The sequence below is a fragment of the Anastrepha ludens genome, chromosome 4, assembly GCF_028408465.1.
Source record: "Anastrepha ludens isolate Willacy chromosome 4, idAnaLude1.1, whole genome shotgun sequence".
In the NCBI taxonomy this organism is placed as follows: Eukaryota; Metazoa; Arthropoda; class Insecta; order Diptera; family Tephritidae; genus Anastrepha; species Anastrepha ludens.
This window is the reverse complement of record NC_071500.1, coordinates 56,498,165-56,517,923: the sequence shown is the minus strand read 5'-3', so window position 1 is coordinate 56,517,923 and position 19,759 is coordinate 56,498,165. Positions and strand designations below refer to the sequence as shown.

Here is a 19,759-nt window from a genome sequence, read left to right as displayed (position 1 = left end):
AAAGAGCCAGTTTAAATTTTGTACATATTTGTATGTACATGCATACATGAATTTATCAAAATGAATCGATGCGGATGCATCTAACGGAAATGTTCTTTGTTCGTTCCGTTTTTTTCCAAGTTTTGCATTGTCATCTTTGCTTTACTTACATTTTTCTTTTCGTACTAAAAGCTTAAGCAAAGATGTTTACGAAAGACAGCGACAGTTGGAAATAGTGATTTGTGTTATCTAAGCCCAATACCGATTAACGTTAGTAAACCATTTTGCCTTAATGAATCTCAATATATGTGACCTTATTTACATATAACTATTTTTCCCCCCTTAGAATTGTTTTCAAAAGAAATTAACTCACCATTAGCATTGGTAGCCACCTCTTTACCAGCTGCAGCTGGATTACAATGCAAAATATCCGATAATGACAACGATGAAGCTATCAACTGACGCTTCTCTTCGAAATTTAAATAGTCCATGGAGTTGCTGCGCTGTGGGGTAACAGTAATCGTTACCGATTTTTGCATCTTGGCAACCACACACAGTTGCTGTTGCGGATCCAACTCTTCGACATTCTCCTCACTAACAATACCAACCCCTCCGCCACCGCCACCGCCAGCATCCACTACCAACTGTGAATTAGGCATATTTGAGAGATCCTGTGCTTGATAGTGATTTAAAAATTGGAATGGTGAAGCATTCGTTTTATGGCTCTCAAGTATGGGAGCGCTCAAACTACCGCCATTGACACCGCCACCGCCACTATTACCAGCGGCTATGGCTGCTGAATACGAGGGGGGCGATGTGACATTAATGGCTGGCGAATTGCCCGTTGCCGCCGACAACTGATAGCTGTTCTCATTATTGATGGCCGCGACTAGGGTGGCCAAGTTGTTGCGACTGTTTGTGGCGGTGGCAGCAGCATTTATAATTTGTTGCTGTTGCTGTTGTTGCTGCTGGGCGACGCTCGGTGGCGATTGTGATAATTGCTGTTGTTGCTGTTGGAATTTGTGTTGTTGCTGCAATTGTTGCAGCAGCTGTTGCTGATGCTGATGATGAGGCAGATGATATTGCAGCTGTGGTGACTGTGGCGACGGCGGATACGCTGACTGCGAGGAATTCAGTTTATTGCTGCGCATCGACATGGCGAAGGTGGTGTTGGTGATTATTTCGTTGTAGCTGCTGCTGCAAATATTGTTATTTTAAATTATTTGTTTTTTATTCCTGCTACTTAATTGTTATTGTGGTCATTTATTAGTCGTTCGAAGGGCGTCGTAATTCCCAGAAGCAGATAATTTTCAATTTCACTGTCTGTTTTTCTTTTTTTACTTTTTACTTTATTAATTTTTTATTCGGTTACTTATTTTGCTTTTCTTTTCGGATTGCTCATCCATCACTCTACCGACATGCAATGGGCTTTACTCACGAAACTCACCCATCAGCAACTTCGAAATACTTTTTTTATATTATTTGTGGGAAAAGCGCTAAGGTGATGAAGGAAGCATGAGGTGCCCATCAATTTTTATCGGCTCCTTCATCATATTGAGTGTTATGACACTTTTTTAATTGATAATCAACTCATATAAACACTTTTATTACCGCATTACACGATTTTTCGACTTTTCATTTATTTTCACTTAAATTTCGGTTTTTATTTTTGTTTCACTTAAATTTCGGTTTTTATTTTTGTTTTGGTATTTTACAGTTAATTATGTAAAATCAACTCGCTTATGATGCGACACTCACTGTGGGAAAGAGAAATACGGTTTAAAACCTGCCAATCGTATGCGTAGACATTTAATAGCTCTGGTAATTAATCAAAATAATAAAGTCTTCTCATATTTATTACACATTCACTGCAGTTCAGCATTGAGTTCCATTTTGCGAATGTTCGAGTACACCACCAATATTGTTTGCTATTTATAAGGGGTATTTCAAAAGACAAGCTAGATTGTTGTTTAAAAAAAAAAACGTGTAAAAATTTGTGTTAATTCAGGTTATTTTTTACATCGGCATTATTATCAACAGAACGTCCAGTTCTATCCTTAGCAGAACCCGTTTTTTCAAACTTTTTCACCAATCTTTGAATTGTTGACTTTTTCCAACGAATATTTCCCCCACAAAAATCACGAATTTTGCGATACGACCATTTTTATAGATAGATAAATATTATATTATATATTAAGTAGGTGTAGAGTGTAAGGTGGTCGCCGTAGCCGATTGGATTGGTGTGTGAGTACCATTCGGAAGTCCAAGTGCCGCTCGGCAGGCAACGGCAAACCAAACCAGTGTATTTCTACCATGAAAAAGCTAGCCATAAAGAATCATCTGCCGTTTAGAGTCGGCCTAAAGCTGCAGGTACCTCCGTTTGCAGAGCAACACCAAGACGCACACCGCAAATAAGAGGAAGAGCTCAGCTAAAGCGGAGAGTGCCAATTATATGTATCATATTAGATGTAGATACCACTATAGAATCACTGCGTAAAGACACTCTCACCTATTTCGCGTTGGTATGGTCAGCAAACAAATGGTCAAACTTAGTATTGGAAAAATATTTTGTCTCCGTTTAAAAAAAAACGGTGGTCCAGTTTCGCGACAATAGAGACTAAGTTTTAGGCTTTCGACCTTCACGGAATAACGCGAAATGGATTTAGGGTTGTTGCAGCCTTCAAAACTATTTTAGTGGTTTCAAAGATCCTAGATAGCCAAAATCAATCAACTGTCATGATTTATAGATTGTGTTACATTTCCAAACGGATTAATTGAAGTTACAGGGAGAATGGGGCATAAAATAATATATTAATAGTTTATTTTTTTCCAGACTAACAGATACCAAGGACACAAAAGAGGTCATTGGGCACAATACAGATACTAAATTATTATGCGAATGGTTAGGTAAAGCAAATATTATATAAAGCGAGGAAATACATTTATTGGACGCTTGGCTTGGCCACAGTTGTAAAGTCGATACAGAATGTACAGCTATGACCTAAGGTCGCTTACATACGAATTGAAGCGTGTACAAGAAGCCCCAAGAATATAGTACTGGTAGAATATAGTTTTCTTCTGGAAAACAGGTAAGTAGACTAGTCTGAGGTAAGAATAGAAATGGGAAGATCTACTAAATACGCATATGCATACACATTTTACATAGGTATGAGAGACACTTTCATAAGCACTTGAACAACGGAAATGGAGATTATAGAGACATACGAAAACAAATGTAGAACGCATAACGGTCTTGTTCGTCATATGGTCCCCAGATTTGATGATACCCAAAGTATTCCTGTAAAAGTTTTAGAGTTGACAGAGAAACAGGCCCTATTGAAAAAAAGTGATAAAAATGTGTCACAGCACTATATGACATGGAAATTCTCGTTCAATCTCTCAAACTTTTACTATGTCTTCTGGCAGTTAATCTGCTATTCGGTTTCGCCTATGTAGTATGAACCGCTCAAATAAGGTAGGCAATCGAATCGATGTACTAGCATTGCCATTTGCTATTGCTAGATGTCTGGGTATCTGCCTATACCCACAAGTTAACTGTCACCTAAAAGTAAATCTTCTATACTCAGCATGTGAACTTTGAACAAATTCCATAAAGCAAGCAGATTACAACAGAACTGAAGATACAGTCTTTATGAGAGCCTTTTGTATTTGGTAAAAATTCTAGTAGGAAATATATAAGTTTCTCAACCTTTTAGAAAGTTTCTCTACAGCTGAGACCACATTGCGTCGGCTATTTAGAAAATCTTACGTCTCGCAAGGCCATATACATACATATGTACACGTATGGAGGAGGTCAATGAGAACTGTTTCGATTTGGCGCACCTGAGATTACTTTACATGGATTCTAATCATTACTAAGGAGATTGTTGGAAATTGCAAATAAAAGCAAATTCATGTAACCACTCTGCATATAAAAGCTTATTTCTGATAAATCGAAATTTTTCCTATTCACATTTTCTATTCATTCCACACCGTCTAGATAGGTATATCCTGTTTTCCACACAATCCTTATCCTTTCAAACTCATCCCTTTGCAAAATCTTTTGGCATTTGCTAATTTGCACTCTACTCAAGTGCCATCGCACAAAACGTTTTCAATTACAAAGAAAACTCAATTGGAATTATGGAGTATCTCCTTCGGGCTGCCTTCGCTAGGCGTTCGCAAAAAAACACAAATAACCCCTAAAGACAATAACATAAAAAGGAGTTTAGCACGTGTGCTCTCAGCATTCGCTTTTTAATAAATCTCATGTGAAATTTGCATGTCTGGATTTTCCATTTACTTGCTGTTGTCTTCAAAAACGTCTGTTGATTTCTTGCCAAAATCAGGAAAAAGGAGAAAATTAAAAATAAAAATGTGGCAGAGTATAGCATTTTAAGTTGATAGCCCACTTGACAGCTGGTGACAATGGGCCTGTCAGAATACCGAACACAGCCCATAAGTAGGTAATCAAGTAGAACAATGGAATTTACAATACACACTTGTTTTTGCAGGAGAATACACAATAAGAGGTGGCTATGTTCTGCAGAAATATGTAGTCAATGGAATCGTCTCATATCCAACTGACTACTAAAGCGTATTGAATGAACAGTAGACCAGACAAATAAAAGAGGAAATGAGAAATTAGCAACAAATAAGTAGTTTTTTAAGCATAAAATAACCAGCAGTCCATATTTAATTACTTTTTACTTGACCAGCATGAATGGCTGAAAATCAGCTGACTACCTAAAGAGTTTATATTGAAAGATGCGTGTGCCAGATACAGATAGATCCATTACGCAAAAAACATCCCTTTTTACAGGGTTAAGTGCAACATTGAACAATTTGTACACCGTGGAAAGGCGACATTTTTACGTAGAAATACCATTAGATATTAGGGAAAAAGGATTTAAAATTTAGCTTCTTGCATTTAGATCAGGTGCCAGTAATATTTCAGTAATGAACGAGTGGAAGCATAAGTAAAGAACAGTAAGATGACCACAAGGCAATTTTGCAAACTCATATTTGCAAATAATCCTAAGATCATGAACGGCCAACTAATTTATGAAGTTCCAAAAAGATAATTTTTACGATTTGAGATTGCAAAATTGCTTAATTCGGTATCGAGCAACAAAAGCCCCCCGAAGTATTCGCAATTAATCGCACAGCTAGAAGTGGAATACTACACGTAATGACCAATTTAATGAAAAATTTTATGACCGTGAATTGCAGTTAAAGGAGATCTTGATAATTACAAAACAGTTGGGCATACGAAAATACGGAGAAGTAGTAAAAGTCCATTTACTGCAACCAGATGTGCTATTAAACAAAAAAAAATGTTTGTGCTTTGTGAAGTTTAGTTGCGCAATTACAGTGAAAGATAAAATAAGACCTATTTTAAGAAAATTATAAAAAGTGAAATGAAAATTAATGCACTATATAGGAAGTAAGTGAAAAAGTAGAATTTGGTAAGCCTTAAAGGATTGAAGAATAAATAACTATTGAAGAATGTCGGATATGTAAAGATCTGAAAACCCCCAGAAAGGCTAACTCATGGGTGGGTTACCAGCTGGCTTGAAAATAAATTTAAAACCTATGGAGGCATTAGGATAAAGTTCGCAAAAGATGGCGCGAACAAAATTTAAATGAGAACACTTCATCGATAGCTTAAAGCTGGTGGTTTAGTCGTACGCTGTTCTACCAACAAGCTAATTGCGCCAACCACGTTTTTATTGGGCCAGAGAAGAGCAGGAGACAGCTAAAGGAACGTGCGTATTTGAGTTACCGTTACACAAAGTTGAAGCCAAAGGCCTGAAAAATCAATTCGATAAAAAAAATTATATCACCCAAAAGATGGGATTAACTCGCGAAAATTTTCATGCGAGACATATTACGTTCCCACGACAGTCGGTTCTACGTAACCGGAACGACCCGGATTTATATCCGGCCAAGGACTGTCACTTCAGCAGTATTCCTCGTATATGCACGGGGAATGTTTATGCTGCTACAACAACAACAACAACGATTTTCGACGTGGATTATCGTGATAGGAGGGCCTTTATCAACTTACTTCGATTTTGGCCTTGAGGCTCCACACTTAACCTCTTTGAAACGCAATGAGTTTTAAAATGGTCGTTGATCATGATGTGGCATGTCGGTCGTCAAGAAGATTTGTTCCGATTGGATGTCGCATAATTTGACAATTTATCAAAACAGGAAGAGAAAAGAAATGTTGCACGCCAATGATATCGTAACTGGTCACGAATTTTGAAATTATGCATATGAGTCGGAAACAGAACAGCAATCGAACGTATGGGTTTTCCAACATCCAAGATCTTAATCCAACAAGAGTTTTTCGCGGAAGGAGCAGCTGAGAGTAAATCGTTGCCTATTTTTCAGGAAAATCTGGTCATGCCGCAACTGTACCACTAGAGGAACTTAAAACAGTCTATTCGGAGTGGCACACAACCATTTGTTTACCAGAAGTTCTCAAAGAATTAAAAAGAATCAACCGTCGAAGTCGAATCGTTCTTCACGAAAACAGTGCGAGCTCTCACTTATCGGCTCACATTAGAAAGTTTTCGAGCACTCAAGAGATCGAATTAATGGGTCACCCGCCTTACAGCCCCGATTTAGCGCCTAATGATTTCTTTTTGTTCCTGAACATCAAAAATAAAATGTGAGGTCAACATTTTTCAACGTCTGAAGAAGCCGTTGATGCCCTTAAACAGCTCGTTTTTGGAGGTATCCACTTCTGAGTGGCAAAAGTGCTTTGATAATTGGTTCAAGCGAATGTTGAAGTGTATTGACTTCTAAGGAGAATATTGTGAAAAGCAGTGAAGCCATTTTCATTATTATTTTACTGGGTTTTTATTATTAGGCGCAAATTATATAAAGGCAACCCTCATAAGAAGGGTAAGTTCAAACTCCATCAATGAAAAACAAAATCCGAAATCAAAGCAATTTTCGAGGCACTTCAAACTTTCACCACTCAAAAAGTGTATGACTTTGATTGAAACATTAACTAAATTTTTATTCAAAATTAGTTGAAATGAACAGCAGCATATTTTCTTCTTTTATAGGCAAAAAAAACACAAAATTTTGCCGGAATCAAGAATTTTTATACTGGACTAGCCTGCTAAACAGCCACGGCATTAGCGTAATCAGAATTCATGCAGGTAATGAAGACGAGGCCAACAACTTTAAGAATTCAGAAAATATTCAGATTAATTGGTTTGCGAAAGACATCTAAAAGTTAATTCTTCCTTAACTTTTGAAATAGAAAGATATTGGCCATGAACAATTTTTCATAAACTGCCAAAGTGATGTAGTTCAATAACTTTCACCCATGAATTATGGGTATGCACTCTCAGAAACTCCGAGGTGTTTTTGTTCTGCCTCAAATAACAAAAACTATAAAAACTGGTAGTAGAATGTTTAATATACTTATAGTAAATATTGTTGTGAACCGTGTACGACTAGAAGAAAAATTAAAACAAAAACTGCATTGAGGTTTTCTTAAGAATTATGATGCATGCTTTTCACGGCTTTTATGTGGAGTTTTTTCTGTTCTTCTTACAGAGAAATAATCTGAAATCGATACAACTGCATGCATTTGTATGTGTATGGGTAAGTACATACTAATTGGCGGGCTATGGTTTAGAAATTAAAGTACCGTATGTACTTAAAAAGTAGGATAGAGAAGAGGAAAACAGTATAAAAGGGAGAACGAGGCTTAAGAACTGAGGCAAAAATCAGTGTGTGCCATCGCAGTGTTGTAATTTAGTAAAAGCAACGCAAGGCAATAGAGAAGTAAATAGAGCAAAAGTAAAAGCGGTAAAAGCGTCTGGCAAAACAAGAAAAAAGACATCGCAGTAATGTAACATTTTTACCAAATGCGCGAAATAAGTTTCAGAATGTTGGATGCACAAAGGTAGATGGTATTAAATGTGCATTTATGAGAATCAAATAAAAAAGAAGAATAAATTCAGATGTGAAATGGTACAAACTACGAGTACGTCAGAGAGTAATACGTAAATCTATGATACATATCTATGAGTAGATACATACATATGTATCCATACTCAGAACAAAACTTCGTGAAATAATTAAACTGGCGCAAAATGTTTCATTAATTCGGTATTACTGAAACTAATACGGAACCACTTTGTATTTGACTGATTAGAGTATGACTTTGAATTGACGTATCATTTACAGATTTGGGTATTTTGTAAAAATGTGGAATATTCTGGTTTTTAGAGGACCCCATGTAATTAAATTACAACTAGCGAAGTAATTATTTTATTCAATAATTTCTACAGTATAAATGTTCATAGGTCTAAAAATTTATTAAACTTTATTATCTTACTAAATGATTTTTTCGCAATATAATTGATATGTACAATATAAGAAATATCATTTTAATTATCGAGTTAATATTATTACTTTCGGTATCGATTTTTATTTATTTTTATCGATTTTTTTATATTTTTATTATGGGCTATTATTTTTACTTTCACTGTCGATTCATTTTCATCGATTTTTAATTTCTATTATGGATTTTACTTCTATAGATTTTTACTTTTATTATCGATTTATTTTTGATATCAACTCTCATTCGTTATTTATTACTATTTTTATTATCTATTTATGATATAGGTTCCAGGCGAGTAATACATGATAAGAAGCCTACTTTGAGGGCGCACATATGTATCTAATATATATAATACATATGTGCGCCCTCAAAGTAGGCTTCTTATCATATATTACTCACATGGAGCCGACACTTCGAATAATCCAATCTTCAAAACTTTTTTCCAACGAAATCGGTTTCAGTTCTCGTCTTCTTCACTTCTCGAGGTCTTTTTCACGCCTTCGATTGACAGACAACAGGTGGAAATTTGAGTTTTGAAAAAGATTTATCCGGAGTAATATCAGGGGAAAACTTTGGTTGCGCAACTAAGTTTCCGTACAAATGGTCATAAACAATGCAGATGATCAATTCCCGCCAACTTTTTGACAGGCATATTATATACATACATATATGTATGTATTCGAGCAAAATTGTGTGGTGGTGTGTTCCAACACGCTCATCATTTACAAGCGCACGACTTTATAGAACACGTTAAACAACAGCCAACTGTTGTCATCTAGTGACACACTAAAATTGTTTAGCGGTGCGACTATTAACGCAAAAACAGCTGACTGACAAGCAGGCAGACAAGAGTTGTAATTGTATGGTTAGGTTTTTTGCAAGTAACCAGAAACAGTGCCAAAACAAAAAATAGAAAATGCGAAGAATGGGGGAAAAATAAAAAAATTACCCACATAATTATAATAAAAGTAGAAAAAATAAGCAAAACAGAACGCACGGCTAGTAGCAAACTACGAGTAAATAAAAGAGCAACAAAACAGTGAGTACCTACTCATGGTAAAAGCAATGCGAAGGGGAGACGGAGTGGCTCAGCGTTGGCAAGAAAAATTCAGTTCAACGAACTCATTGTTCCATAGTTTACCGACTTTTAATCACCCTAGCTGAGCGTTCTAGTTATTATGGTTCTTTTTTGGTGCTGCTTTTACCGTGCTTTCGTAGCAAATTAAGCACTTGAATACCTTTCGTATGGCTGGCGGTTTACAGTAATGCCACTTGGGGTATAAAACACTGATTCGCACTGATTTTAAGATTTCTAATTTTTTATACTTCATCTATTTTTTCATTACACATATGTATGACTATAGAAGAAGTGCGAATGCGAAGTGCAGAAGTGATAAGATGTGTTACAATGGGATATGATCATTTGTACTGCGTAGTCCTTACATTGAAAATATGTAGTATCGAAGGCATATAGGGGAACTATCAGAGACGTCACGGGTTGAAAGTGATTCACACACGATTGATTGAAATTCTATTAAAAATTCAATTTAACGAAAGTAAGTACATATGTACATTCCAGGTTGGGCAGCGGACTGCGACTTATGGGTGAATCATCTTAAGACCGAGCTCGTCCTTTTCACGAGAAAATATCGAACCAGCTTCGAACTCCTACTCTAGCGCTTAATGTAATGTTAATTGTGGTACCTATAGACATCGCAGGCAGAATTGCCGCTGCACGTACCGCAATCAGACTGAGGGTTTTGGGCTATAAGCGTTATCTCACATATGGGCACTCAAACATCCTCAGAAGCTTTGAGCTCATCCCCCCGCCGACGGATTAGTGTGTGCCCTCGCTTATTCCAAGCGGAACTTCCTCCACCCATATTACATCAAGGGAGGAGTGGACAGGGCCTGGTTAAACTCAAATTCAGGTTACCGGAGCACTGCAGTGTGTTCCAAGCAGAGGTGGCCGCAATCAAGGAAGCAACTGACTGGCAACTTACTTGCGTAATAACTGTTAAGACGGTAAATATTTACTCCGACAGCCAAGCGGCAATTAGGACCCTAGGCTCTGTTATGGTTCATTCGAAACTGGTCAGGGAATGCCTGGTCTCTCTCTCGATTGTATCAGAATTCTTCGACATAAGGATAATTTGGGTACCTGGTGACATTGCTGGAAACTGCGAAGCCGACGAGCTGGCCAGACAAAGGACCTGTGAGATAGTGTGCAAAAGGAGAGGAGCGGGATCCCCTTGACAACCTGCGATCTACTGCTGGAAAGATAGGCTTTGCACCAACTCGGCGAGCGCTGGGCAAGTACACGAACGTGTAAGGTCGCGAAGTCCTTCTGGCCACGTTTGGATAAGAGGCGTTTGAGGGATATTCTGAGGATGACAAAATCTCATCTCTCAAATTTCGTGGGCATCCTCACGGAGCACTATCCGCGGGGTATACATGCCGTGAGACTCGGAATTACTTCGAGTCTTTTTGCGTCAGCTGTATGGAGGATAAGGTGGAATCATCTCAGCACCTGCTCCTTAGCTGCCCAGTTCTCGCGGGACTAAGATTCAAGCATGTTGGTTCTCACTTCTTTTCTTGCACGAGCCGAGTTTTATAGGCATGTAAGCAAATATCCTTACGTAAAAGTTGAGAACGACTATGAATCGACATTTCGGTGTCTTCTTCAACACTTCACTCTATGAATTTCGCGAACGGATTTATTATATTGCAAAGTAAATTCCACAATTTGGAAGAGTTGCAATAGCGTTAAACGATTCATAAGGACTGGAAAAACCTTACAGAACGGAACTGTCAACACAGTTTGCCATTCTCAGCTGTCAAACCATTCTTCTCATGCAGCTCAAAAATAATATTTATATAAAAAATGCGGGTATATAAAGTGCGGTCCGGACCGAATTTAGCAATTCCTGAACGCAAGTGCACTATTATTATTTTTGAACATAGCTGTACACATTTTGTAAACTTATAAACTTTATGCATATATATTTATAGAGTACCACAAAAAAAGATAGATCATATAACCACTTCGGATAGAACAACATTTTCTGCAACATTTAGCGAATAATTAGTAATTTTCTCTGAACAACACAGCTGTCCTCTACATAATGAACAGCTCAGAACAACTTTTGCGGTTGAGATTACAAGAATTATTACGACAAAAAAATCACAACTGTAAGTTTATCCCACGATTCCTGGAACTTTATACTAAAAAAATATGATAGAAATAATTAATTTCGGGCAGAAAAAGACATATTTCGGAATATACAATGAATGGAAGCCTGTAGGCAGGTAAGTTAGTGAGGCAGCTAGATGAGATGGGTATAAAAGTAAACCCAACATTGTTTAAGGAAATCTTCGTTTTTTCTATAAATAAATCTTTTCAAAAAATTCGTTCAGTGAAAGCAGAAACTATTACCCAAGTAACCGCTATATCTGGGACTTACATAGTATTAGTAATACTAGTAGTTTCATTATTTAGATTGTCCTTGTGCCATAGAGGAACCTCCATAAACACCACCTGGAATGCTGCGAATTCAGCCGAAGATCAACTCCAACAAGAGATATTTTTAGTTTGACAAACAACTGAAAATACATAAGGTCGCTCTCTCTCGAAGCTATACTCGATAAGTAGTTCATCATGTACGTCCTTTTATATGGCACAGAAGGGAGATTAATTTTAAAAACTCAAGTACATCATGTTGTTGTTGTAACTATTCACGAACCCCTGCCAAGCTTTACCAACTACTGAAGTGAATGTCATTGGTCGGATATATCCATAAATATCCCACTGTTCTGATTGCAGTCAGTTCTACTTTAACGGAACGACTCAAATTTATATTCGATCAAAGGCTGTTACTGCAGTCAAAATGTATTTCTCAGGAAAGCGCAGAAAAGATGGAGCTCCATTTCTTCATGTGCTATTGAAAACCCTTTGGTCCCAGAACAATAGACGCAGGGCTCGGAAAGTCCTGGACACTCCATGCATTAAATTTTCAAACTCGTAGCTTTGTTTACCGGTCATAGGACGTTCGGCACACACGCAGAAAAGCTAGGTTTATAATTTAACCCCCATTGCAGAAGCTGAGTGAACCTTTCAGCGAAGGAGGCTGTTGACTAAAATCACTTGCTTCATAGACCCTTTATGTATAGTTTATGTGTAGCAAAGTGCATACCGAAATTTATTTCCACCAGTGCATACATAAAATGTTGCGAATTTGTTTAAACTGTAGGCGCACAACTTGCACCGCCAATAAACCAATTTGTAACAATGCAGTACACACAAAGAAAAACATTGCCACGAGAGCAATGTACGAATATGAAACAAGAAAATATACATAAATAAGTCCGAAGAATTTTTGAAAGTGATATACGCGTATATATTTACCACATGCCGTAAATATGTGAGAATGTGCAACAAACATACGGGAGACAACAAAGGCATTGACAACGACCTAACGAATCAATGAGAAAGTGAGGGAATGGTGGACGCATAAAATATGCAACAGCTAAGGGAAAAGGTACAAGGATGAATATGGAATAGCAATGCCTGTAGAGAAGTTAAACGGGTAGTGGCAAGAAAAACGTGAGAGAGAACGACGAGGGACGACATACGACGCAGCAAATGGCACTGGCGCTGTTACCGGCGTTGATGGGGTTATGGACAACGCGATGATATAGCCATACATACACTCACATAAATAATATGTAGCTGGAAGTCAGGTTTTTGACAAGAAAAAGCAAGCAGACTTTGCTGTGTGCATAAGCTTGTACGTAGTGTGGGAGTGGCATTGAAGCAATGCTCCAAAGTCCAATGACGCAGCCCCAATGAAACAAGAATACAACCAAAAAATAAATACAATTGCAAAGCATCGCAAATATGTATGCAGAGAGAAGAGCCAGTAAAATGGGTATATGCGTAGAACGAAAAGCAACTTGTATGTGGGTACATGCCGCTGCGTGTTTGAAACACTAATTTAATGCGAGTGTCTACTGTGTTTACACCCCCAGCATCAACTCAATTATGGCAGAAGAATATTTATATGCTCGTAGGTGGGTGGAAAACTCTTAATATCAATTACGACTGTGTGAGAAATGCAGCTAAAAGGTGTCTGGAGTGAACCGTTGAAAAAACATCACTCATGCCAAGGGTTGAAATTCTATTCGATTGAAGTTTACTTTTTAGAACGAACCAAAGTGGCAATATTTGGGCAAAAAATAAATGAGGCTAAATAATCGAAATAAAAAGGGCTCGTAATGTCTAGACTTGAGGAGTGAAAAGTCAAATAAATGTTACACAACTAGTAATAGAAAACAAAAGAAGCAAGAATTATATTATTCAGATAGTAAACCGCATAGCCAAATTAACCACAGTATTGCAAAGTTTTGGTCTGGCATTTTAGCGTAAGAAATCACAAAGAAATTACCACGAATTTGTACTCACGTCACTCATCAAAGCTGAGGCATAGTTTGTCCACATTTTTAAAGCCATTTTAATATTAATAGTAAAATTTGCTTCAAAATTTCATTTCTAGAAAAAACTTACATTTCTAGCACAAAATTCTAATTACAAAAATAAATTACTAGTAACGGAATTGAAAAAAGGGTTTAAAATTAATTCCAAGAATTGGAAAAGTAATAAATTCATTTGCTGTGGACTGAACGAATCGATTACTAATTATAATTTCTTGTTATTCACAAAGGAATCATTACGACTCAGCGTTCCCACGAGAGTGAGTTATACGTTACTGGATTTTATGCTTCTGCAACAAAAACAGCCCATCTCTGATTTCAAGGTTATTAACTTAGGGAGAGTAGAGCCCTGTACTTGCAGAGTACTGCGTGCGCTTCGGAAAGAATTCGTTTGCTGTTTTATGTACTTGAGCTTATTAGCTCGGGGGGCGTTTTGAGATTATGCACTTTTCAAATAGTAGCAGTGTTGGGGTTGCAGCAAGGAAAGTAATCTTATGTGTTTAATAGAATTGGAAGGGAGTAGTACAATATGAGCTGCCACTACTGGTCGAAGGATTGACTCTGATTTCGACAATCCACAATGAAATTGAGGCACGAGATTCTATTAAAGCGCTTAAAATTGATCGGTAGAAAATTGAACGGATTCCATCATGACTACTCAAATGATAATTGTAATCAAAGTGATAATTCAGTATTTTATTATTATTAATTTATTAAGTAGTAAAAACGTTCAATAAAAAATTGTTGGTTAAACCTAATTTGCAGAATATGGTGTACGCTACGTTAAGTGGAGATTCCAAATAACAATTTCGTATTCATGGACGTTACAGACTACATATATATTTTGTCAGACACATATTGAAAGTATTGAAGATATTTTAAAAAAGTAAAAAGCATGTTTTAAAAAGGTAACTTCACCAAGTAAAGCGCGAGTAATTAATAAGGAGAAAACAAGGAGGGGGCCAACAGAAATTCCTTGTGTAAAGCCCGCATCAGTGATAATGTTAAATCCAATGAAGCGGATACTTACCACCAATTAATTTTACCAATAAAGCATTAAAAAGAAGTATACAGCAAATTGAGGAAATACTCTTTGGATAGTGAGAAATCAAGAAAGGCAGAATTCGATATCTCCTTGCATTCTCGAAGAGCACGCGCTAAAGGAGCAATCACGGCAAAATTAGTACTTGTATTGTCTGGACAGAAAGGATTGTGACTACTAAAATACTCAGCGGAACAGGAAGAAATGCGTTGCAGTAAAGACAAACAAGAAACACGTTCAATAATAATACCAAAAACGAATGAGAAATAATTTTTCTTTTCGCGACGACTTGTAAGAGTAACCGGCTCAGAAATCTTAAAATCGAACAGCAAATTTTAGAATCAAGTCTCCATATAACAAATTAAGATAACGGTCTCAAAAGAAACACAGCATAATATATTGTAGAACGAATAAGAGGTTAATACACCAGTTTTAGGATACACGAGTCTGAGACCCTTACAACGCACAAAGCCCAATAAGATTTAGAGATAATAAAAGGAGTGTGAGAATTAAAAGAAAAATGAGAATCAGAGATAACACCAAGGTATTTAAGTACTTCGGCAGACTAAAGCCTTTTGTTCAAAATAGATTAGGAAGTATTTAAAACACTTCGAGCTTTTGAAAAAGTTATATGATAAAGAGCGTTTTTTAAAGAGATTTCTGCTACCAAAGAAAAAACCAGTCCAAGTTGAAATAGCAATGAACTGAAAGAGAAGGAAACGCTAGAACACCTTCTATGTTCTTACTCTGCGTTAGCGCTAGAACTAAATTAAAATGCATTGGAGCCTTACAATATGAGAAGTTAGAATGCAACTCGGGGATAGAGCTTGAGAGTTTACTTAGATTCGCAAAAGGCGCAGACTGTAATACGTCTACTACAAAGAAACGTAAAGGTTTAGCTCCATCTGGTAACACTAAGGACCAATAGGTCTATGTGATGGCTTTCAGCCAACCAGATCAACCTGACGTAACCTAACCTAATATCATTGATGCATGAAATGAAAACTAAAGGTTCCAAAATACTTATCGATGGAATGCCAAAAGAGACAATGAAAGGTTCGAAGGAAACGCCCTGTGGGAAAATTATCCCCATCGGAATTAAAATTTGACTTAAGGTTCGATAGCAATGAAAAATTCGAGGGAAACGCCCTGTGGGAAAATTATCCCCATCGGAATTAAAATTTGACTTAAGGTTCGATAGAGCAGATTCAACATCAGTCTTTATTATGGAAAATTAACTAAGATCAGGTTAAATGATACAAAACGAGCACACGTTTCTTATATTGTATTAGAACCAATACCATAAAGCAATATTTTAGTGGATAAACCGCTATAGTTTTATTAACTTTAGTTTGCACCCATCTTGTAAAATTAAATATTATGTTTTTTTAAGAATTCAGATTGATTTAAGAAAGTATTTTACGAATTTATCTTTTAATGTGTTGTATGCAGGTTAGGTTAGGTTTGGCAGCCGCATCGCACATAGAGACAACGATGCCACTTAGACCACGAAATGGGTCCGTTGTGAAGCCGCGGGGGCTGAGCTACATTTCCCTCTCCATATTAAACCATCCTGAGCTTTTGACAAAGCGTAAAAGGTTGTTGATACCTAAAATGTATAGATTATCTATATTATATTCGTTAAAAAGTAGGATTTTAAAAATCGGTTCCTGCTTCTGTGTTGTATGCAAATATCAATGAAAAAAAATCAGATTAGCATTTATTGCGTCCACCTCTCGGCTTTGTTAATCGTGCGCATTGAGAAGTCACTGAAATAATACACACTTAGGTGTGTTAGTGTTCCTTTTTGTATTGATTTTCTGCGTTTGATAATTTTGAACATAAAAGTTTTGTTTGAATTGTTTTTGCCAGTAATTAGACTGGTCCTGCCATGTTTCAACATTTCAGTATTTTTTACTCACACATCATTGGTTTTGAATGTTTGCAATATTTTTTATATTCACTATGCGTTGGAAAATTTATAGGAAATAATTTATAGGTATCAAATTGTCACATAAGAAAAATTTTAAATAAAACCAAACTATGTGAATTTTCTTAAAAGTTAAGTTATCGCTTGTTGTGATATGTGGTTATTTGTGCGCTATCAGCATAAGAGATAACGAAATAGGTATAAAAAACTTGATAAGATTATGTGAAGTAAAAAGTTTATTTTTTTGCACTTTTGACACTACTTGATATACAGCCGTTCTTAGGGGCACAATTTTTCATGTTACTAATTTTTCACAAATTTTTATATTCAAACTATAACTAATCGCACAACTCTTTTTTTTTTGCGTTGAATTTAAAAGATTTTGCAAAGTCTTTTATTGCTTGCATATTTTATAACCATTTTTAAGCTTTTAATATATTAGAAAAAAAAAACAAAAAAAGTCCATAAATTGCGTTTGGCCGCAACATTAATAATCCGAAGAGGCAAACGTGTTTTTTAACTGATCAACAGTGAGTAACAAAAAATACTTCTAAAATGTTGCACTCTTCTACCATTAATGGCTTGAGAGTAATTACACTTAGCGGTAAACCTTCATTTTTATTTAGACATTTTACTATATTTGTACTCTATTTTCCAAAAGCAAATAATGTGTTGAGACCTCCGATAATATATTTTATCTACATTTCGTTACGGATGCCGGGTATTGTAATATTATGGTTATTAATAAAAAATTATTTTTTTTTTATGAAATTATTGTTTGTAATTCTTTTATATACATATTCTAAATTCCTCAAAACTACTCCTACGCGAGCGGGGGCGCGGGTTAAAGCTAGTAGTACTATAAATTAATACTTGCATACACATCCGTATGTATATTTATCAACATTTGTTCGTGAAATATATCATAAACCTAAATATGTATGTATATATTATATAAATAAATATTATGAAAAAGGTATAATGATTATCGGCTTTGAATATATAAAAATTGTGCCGTCAAATCATAATTATCAATTAGAGAACGACCGATCATCGATTTTTAAGGCCAAAACCGAACCGAGTATATTCAAATATTGTAATAAACAAGCAACTCTTTAAAAATCAAGTATCTTTATTGTGTAATAAAAATGCAAAAAAAAAAAATAAATATGATCAACCACATTAATTTCAGTTCATCAGATATTTTATGATTGTAAAAATAAGAAAAAAAATGTATTTACATATGAATATGTAGAAATTACATATGTATGTTCGAGTATGTATGTTTTATACTGTAATGTAGAAACAATAGCTTATTGGTATTTTTACCAATTCGGTATATAAAGTTAACCAGCAGCACTGAAGAATGGTTCAGTTACCACCCAATAGATGAGGATGTAAACGTACCGGGTTGACTGTTTTCTTCGATTGCCAAGGCGCAGTGCGTCATGAGTACCTTCCATCTGGCCAGACAGTCAATAAAAAATATTATTTATCCGTTTTGAAGTACATATTTGAGAGATGATATACGTCGCAAACGGCCGGAAATGTGGGCAAACAATTCATGTATTTTGCATGATGATAACGCGTCATCGCACCGAGCCCAAATTGTGCTGGATTAGTTGACCAAACACCAAGTAAATACTATCTTGCAAGCACCGTATTCACCTGATATGGCCCCGTGCGACATCTTTTTGTTTCCCAAGTTGAAGTTACAACTTCGAGTAAGGAGATTTTAGTGGATAGATGACATCAAAGAGAATGCGACGAAGGAGCTGAAGGCCATTCCTTCGTCGGCCTACCAAAAGGAGATACAATTTCAATTTGTTTTATTTAAACATGCCCGGTAATTTTTGATCGGAAGGTATATCCTTATATGTACCTTTGATGTATATAAAATATGGGCTTTGGTACAAGAACTAAAAGTTTAAGTTCGCTGAAGCCTAACCGAAACCGAATTTAATTTTTATAGTTAGTTATGACCGAAGTTCGATCGTTCTCTATTATAAATATTACGTAATATATGTCCATGTATCCAGATACACTCGTGCTTACATAATTAAGGCAATTTATCTTTTTTAAAAATCCGTAATATAAGATAATACAATCTTGAAAATTTTTTTTTCTTTATATGGAAGAAAATTCTCAACATCGTATCCAAAAAACAACGTTTTTTCTTTGAACGATTTTGTAAAATGATTTGGTTTTAATTTGTTAAATTTTTGTGATTTTCGTGCAAAGTTATGAACTTTGATATTTTTAAGGAAAATAAAATTTAGCATTAAAAATATTATGAATATTGAAAAAGTTGAAGTTACTTATTTATGTAAGCACAAGTGTATATATACAATCCGCATCAAAGCCCGTTTTTTTTAACATATCGGTAATTTGCGCCCACGCCCCGACGGAAGAGAAGGACGATGCTACCAAAGATTCTTTCTATGAGCGCCTGGAACGCTCCTATGAGCGCTGCCCCCGCCACGACATAAAAATCGTGCTTGGCGACTTCAACGCCAGGGTGGGCAAGGAGGGAATTTTTGGTCCCACAGTCGGAAAATTCAGCCTGCACAACGAAACATCCGGTAACGGACAGAGGCTGATCGACTTCGCCGGGGCCCGAAACATGGTAGTCTGCAGCACCAGATTCCAGCATAAGAAGATTCACCAAGCCACCTGGCTGTCTCCTGATCGAAAAACACGAAACCAGATCGATCATGTTGTGATAGATGGAAGACACGCTTCTAGTGTATTAGATGTACGTACGATCCGAGGACCCAACATCGACTCGGATCACTACCTTATTGCAGCCAAACTGCGCACACGCCTCTGTGCAGCAAAAAACGTGCATCTACCTACGCAAAGAATGTTCGACATCGAAAAGCTGCAATCACAACAGACAGCCAGAAGATTCGCCACTCGACTCTCACTCCTGCTCTCAGAGAGT

At 36.4% G+C, this 19,759-nt stretch overlaps 1 protein-coding gene across 1 annotated transcript in view; it reads right to left on the bottom strand.

Moving 5' to 3' along the window:
- LOC128861840 (probable serine/threonine-protein kinase DDB_G0282963) overlaps positions 1-19,759 on the bottom strand; it is a 147,425-nt gene that overhangs the window by 123,559 nt on the left and 4,107 nt on the right. Inside the window, exon 2 of the mRNA XM_054100215.1 lies at positions 353-1,736. Within this exon, the coding sequence (XP_053956190.1) occupies positions 353-1,136 (784 nt within the window). The 5' untranslated portion in view covers positions 1,137-1,736. The remainder of the gene's footprint in view (positions 1-352; positions 1,737-19,759) is intronic.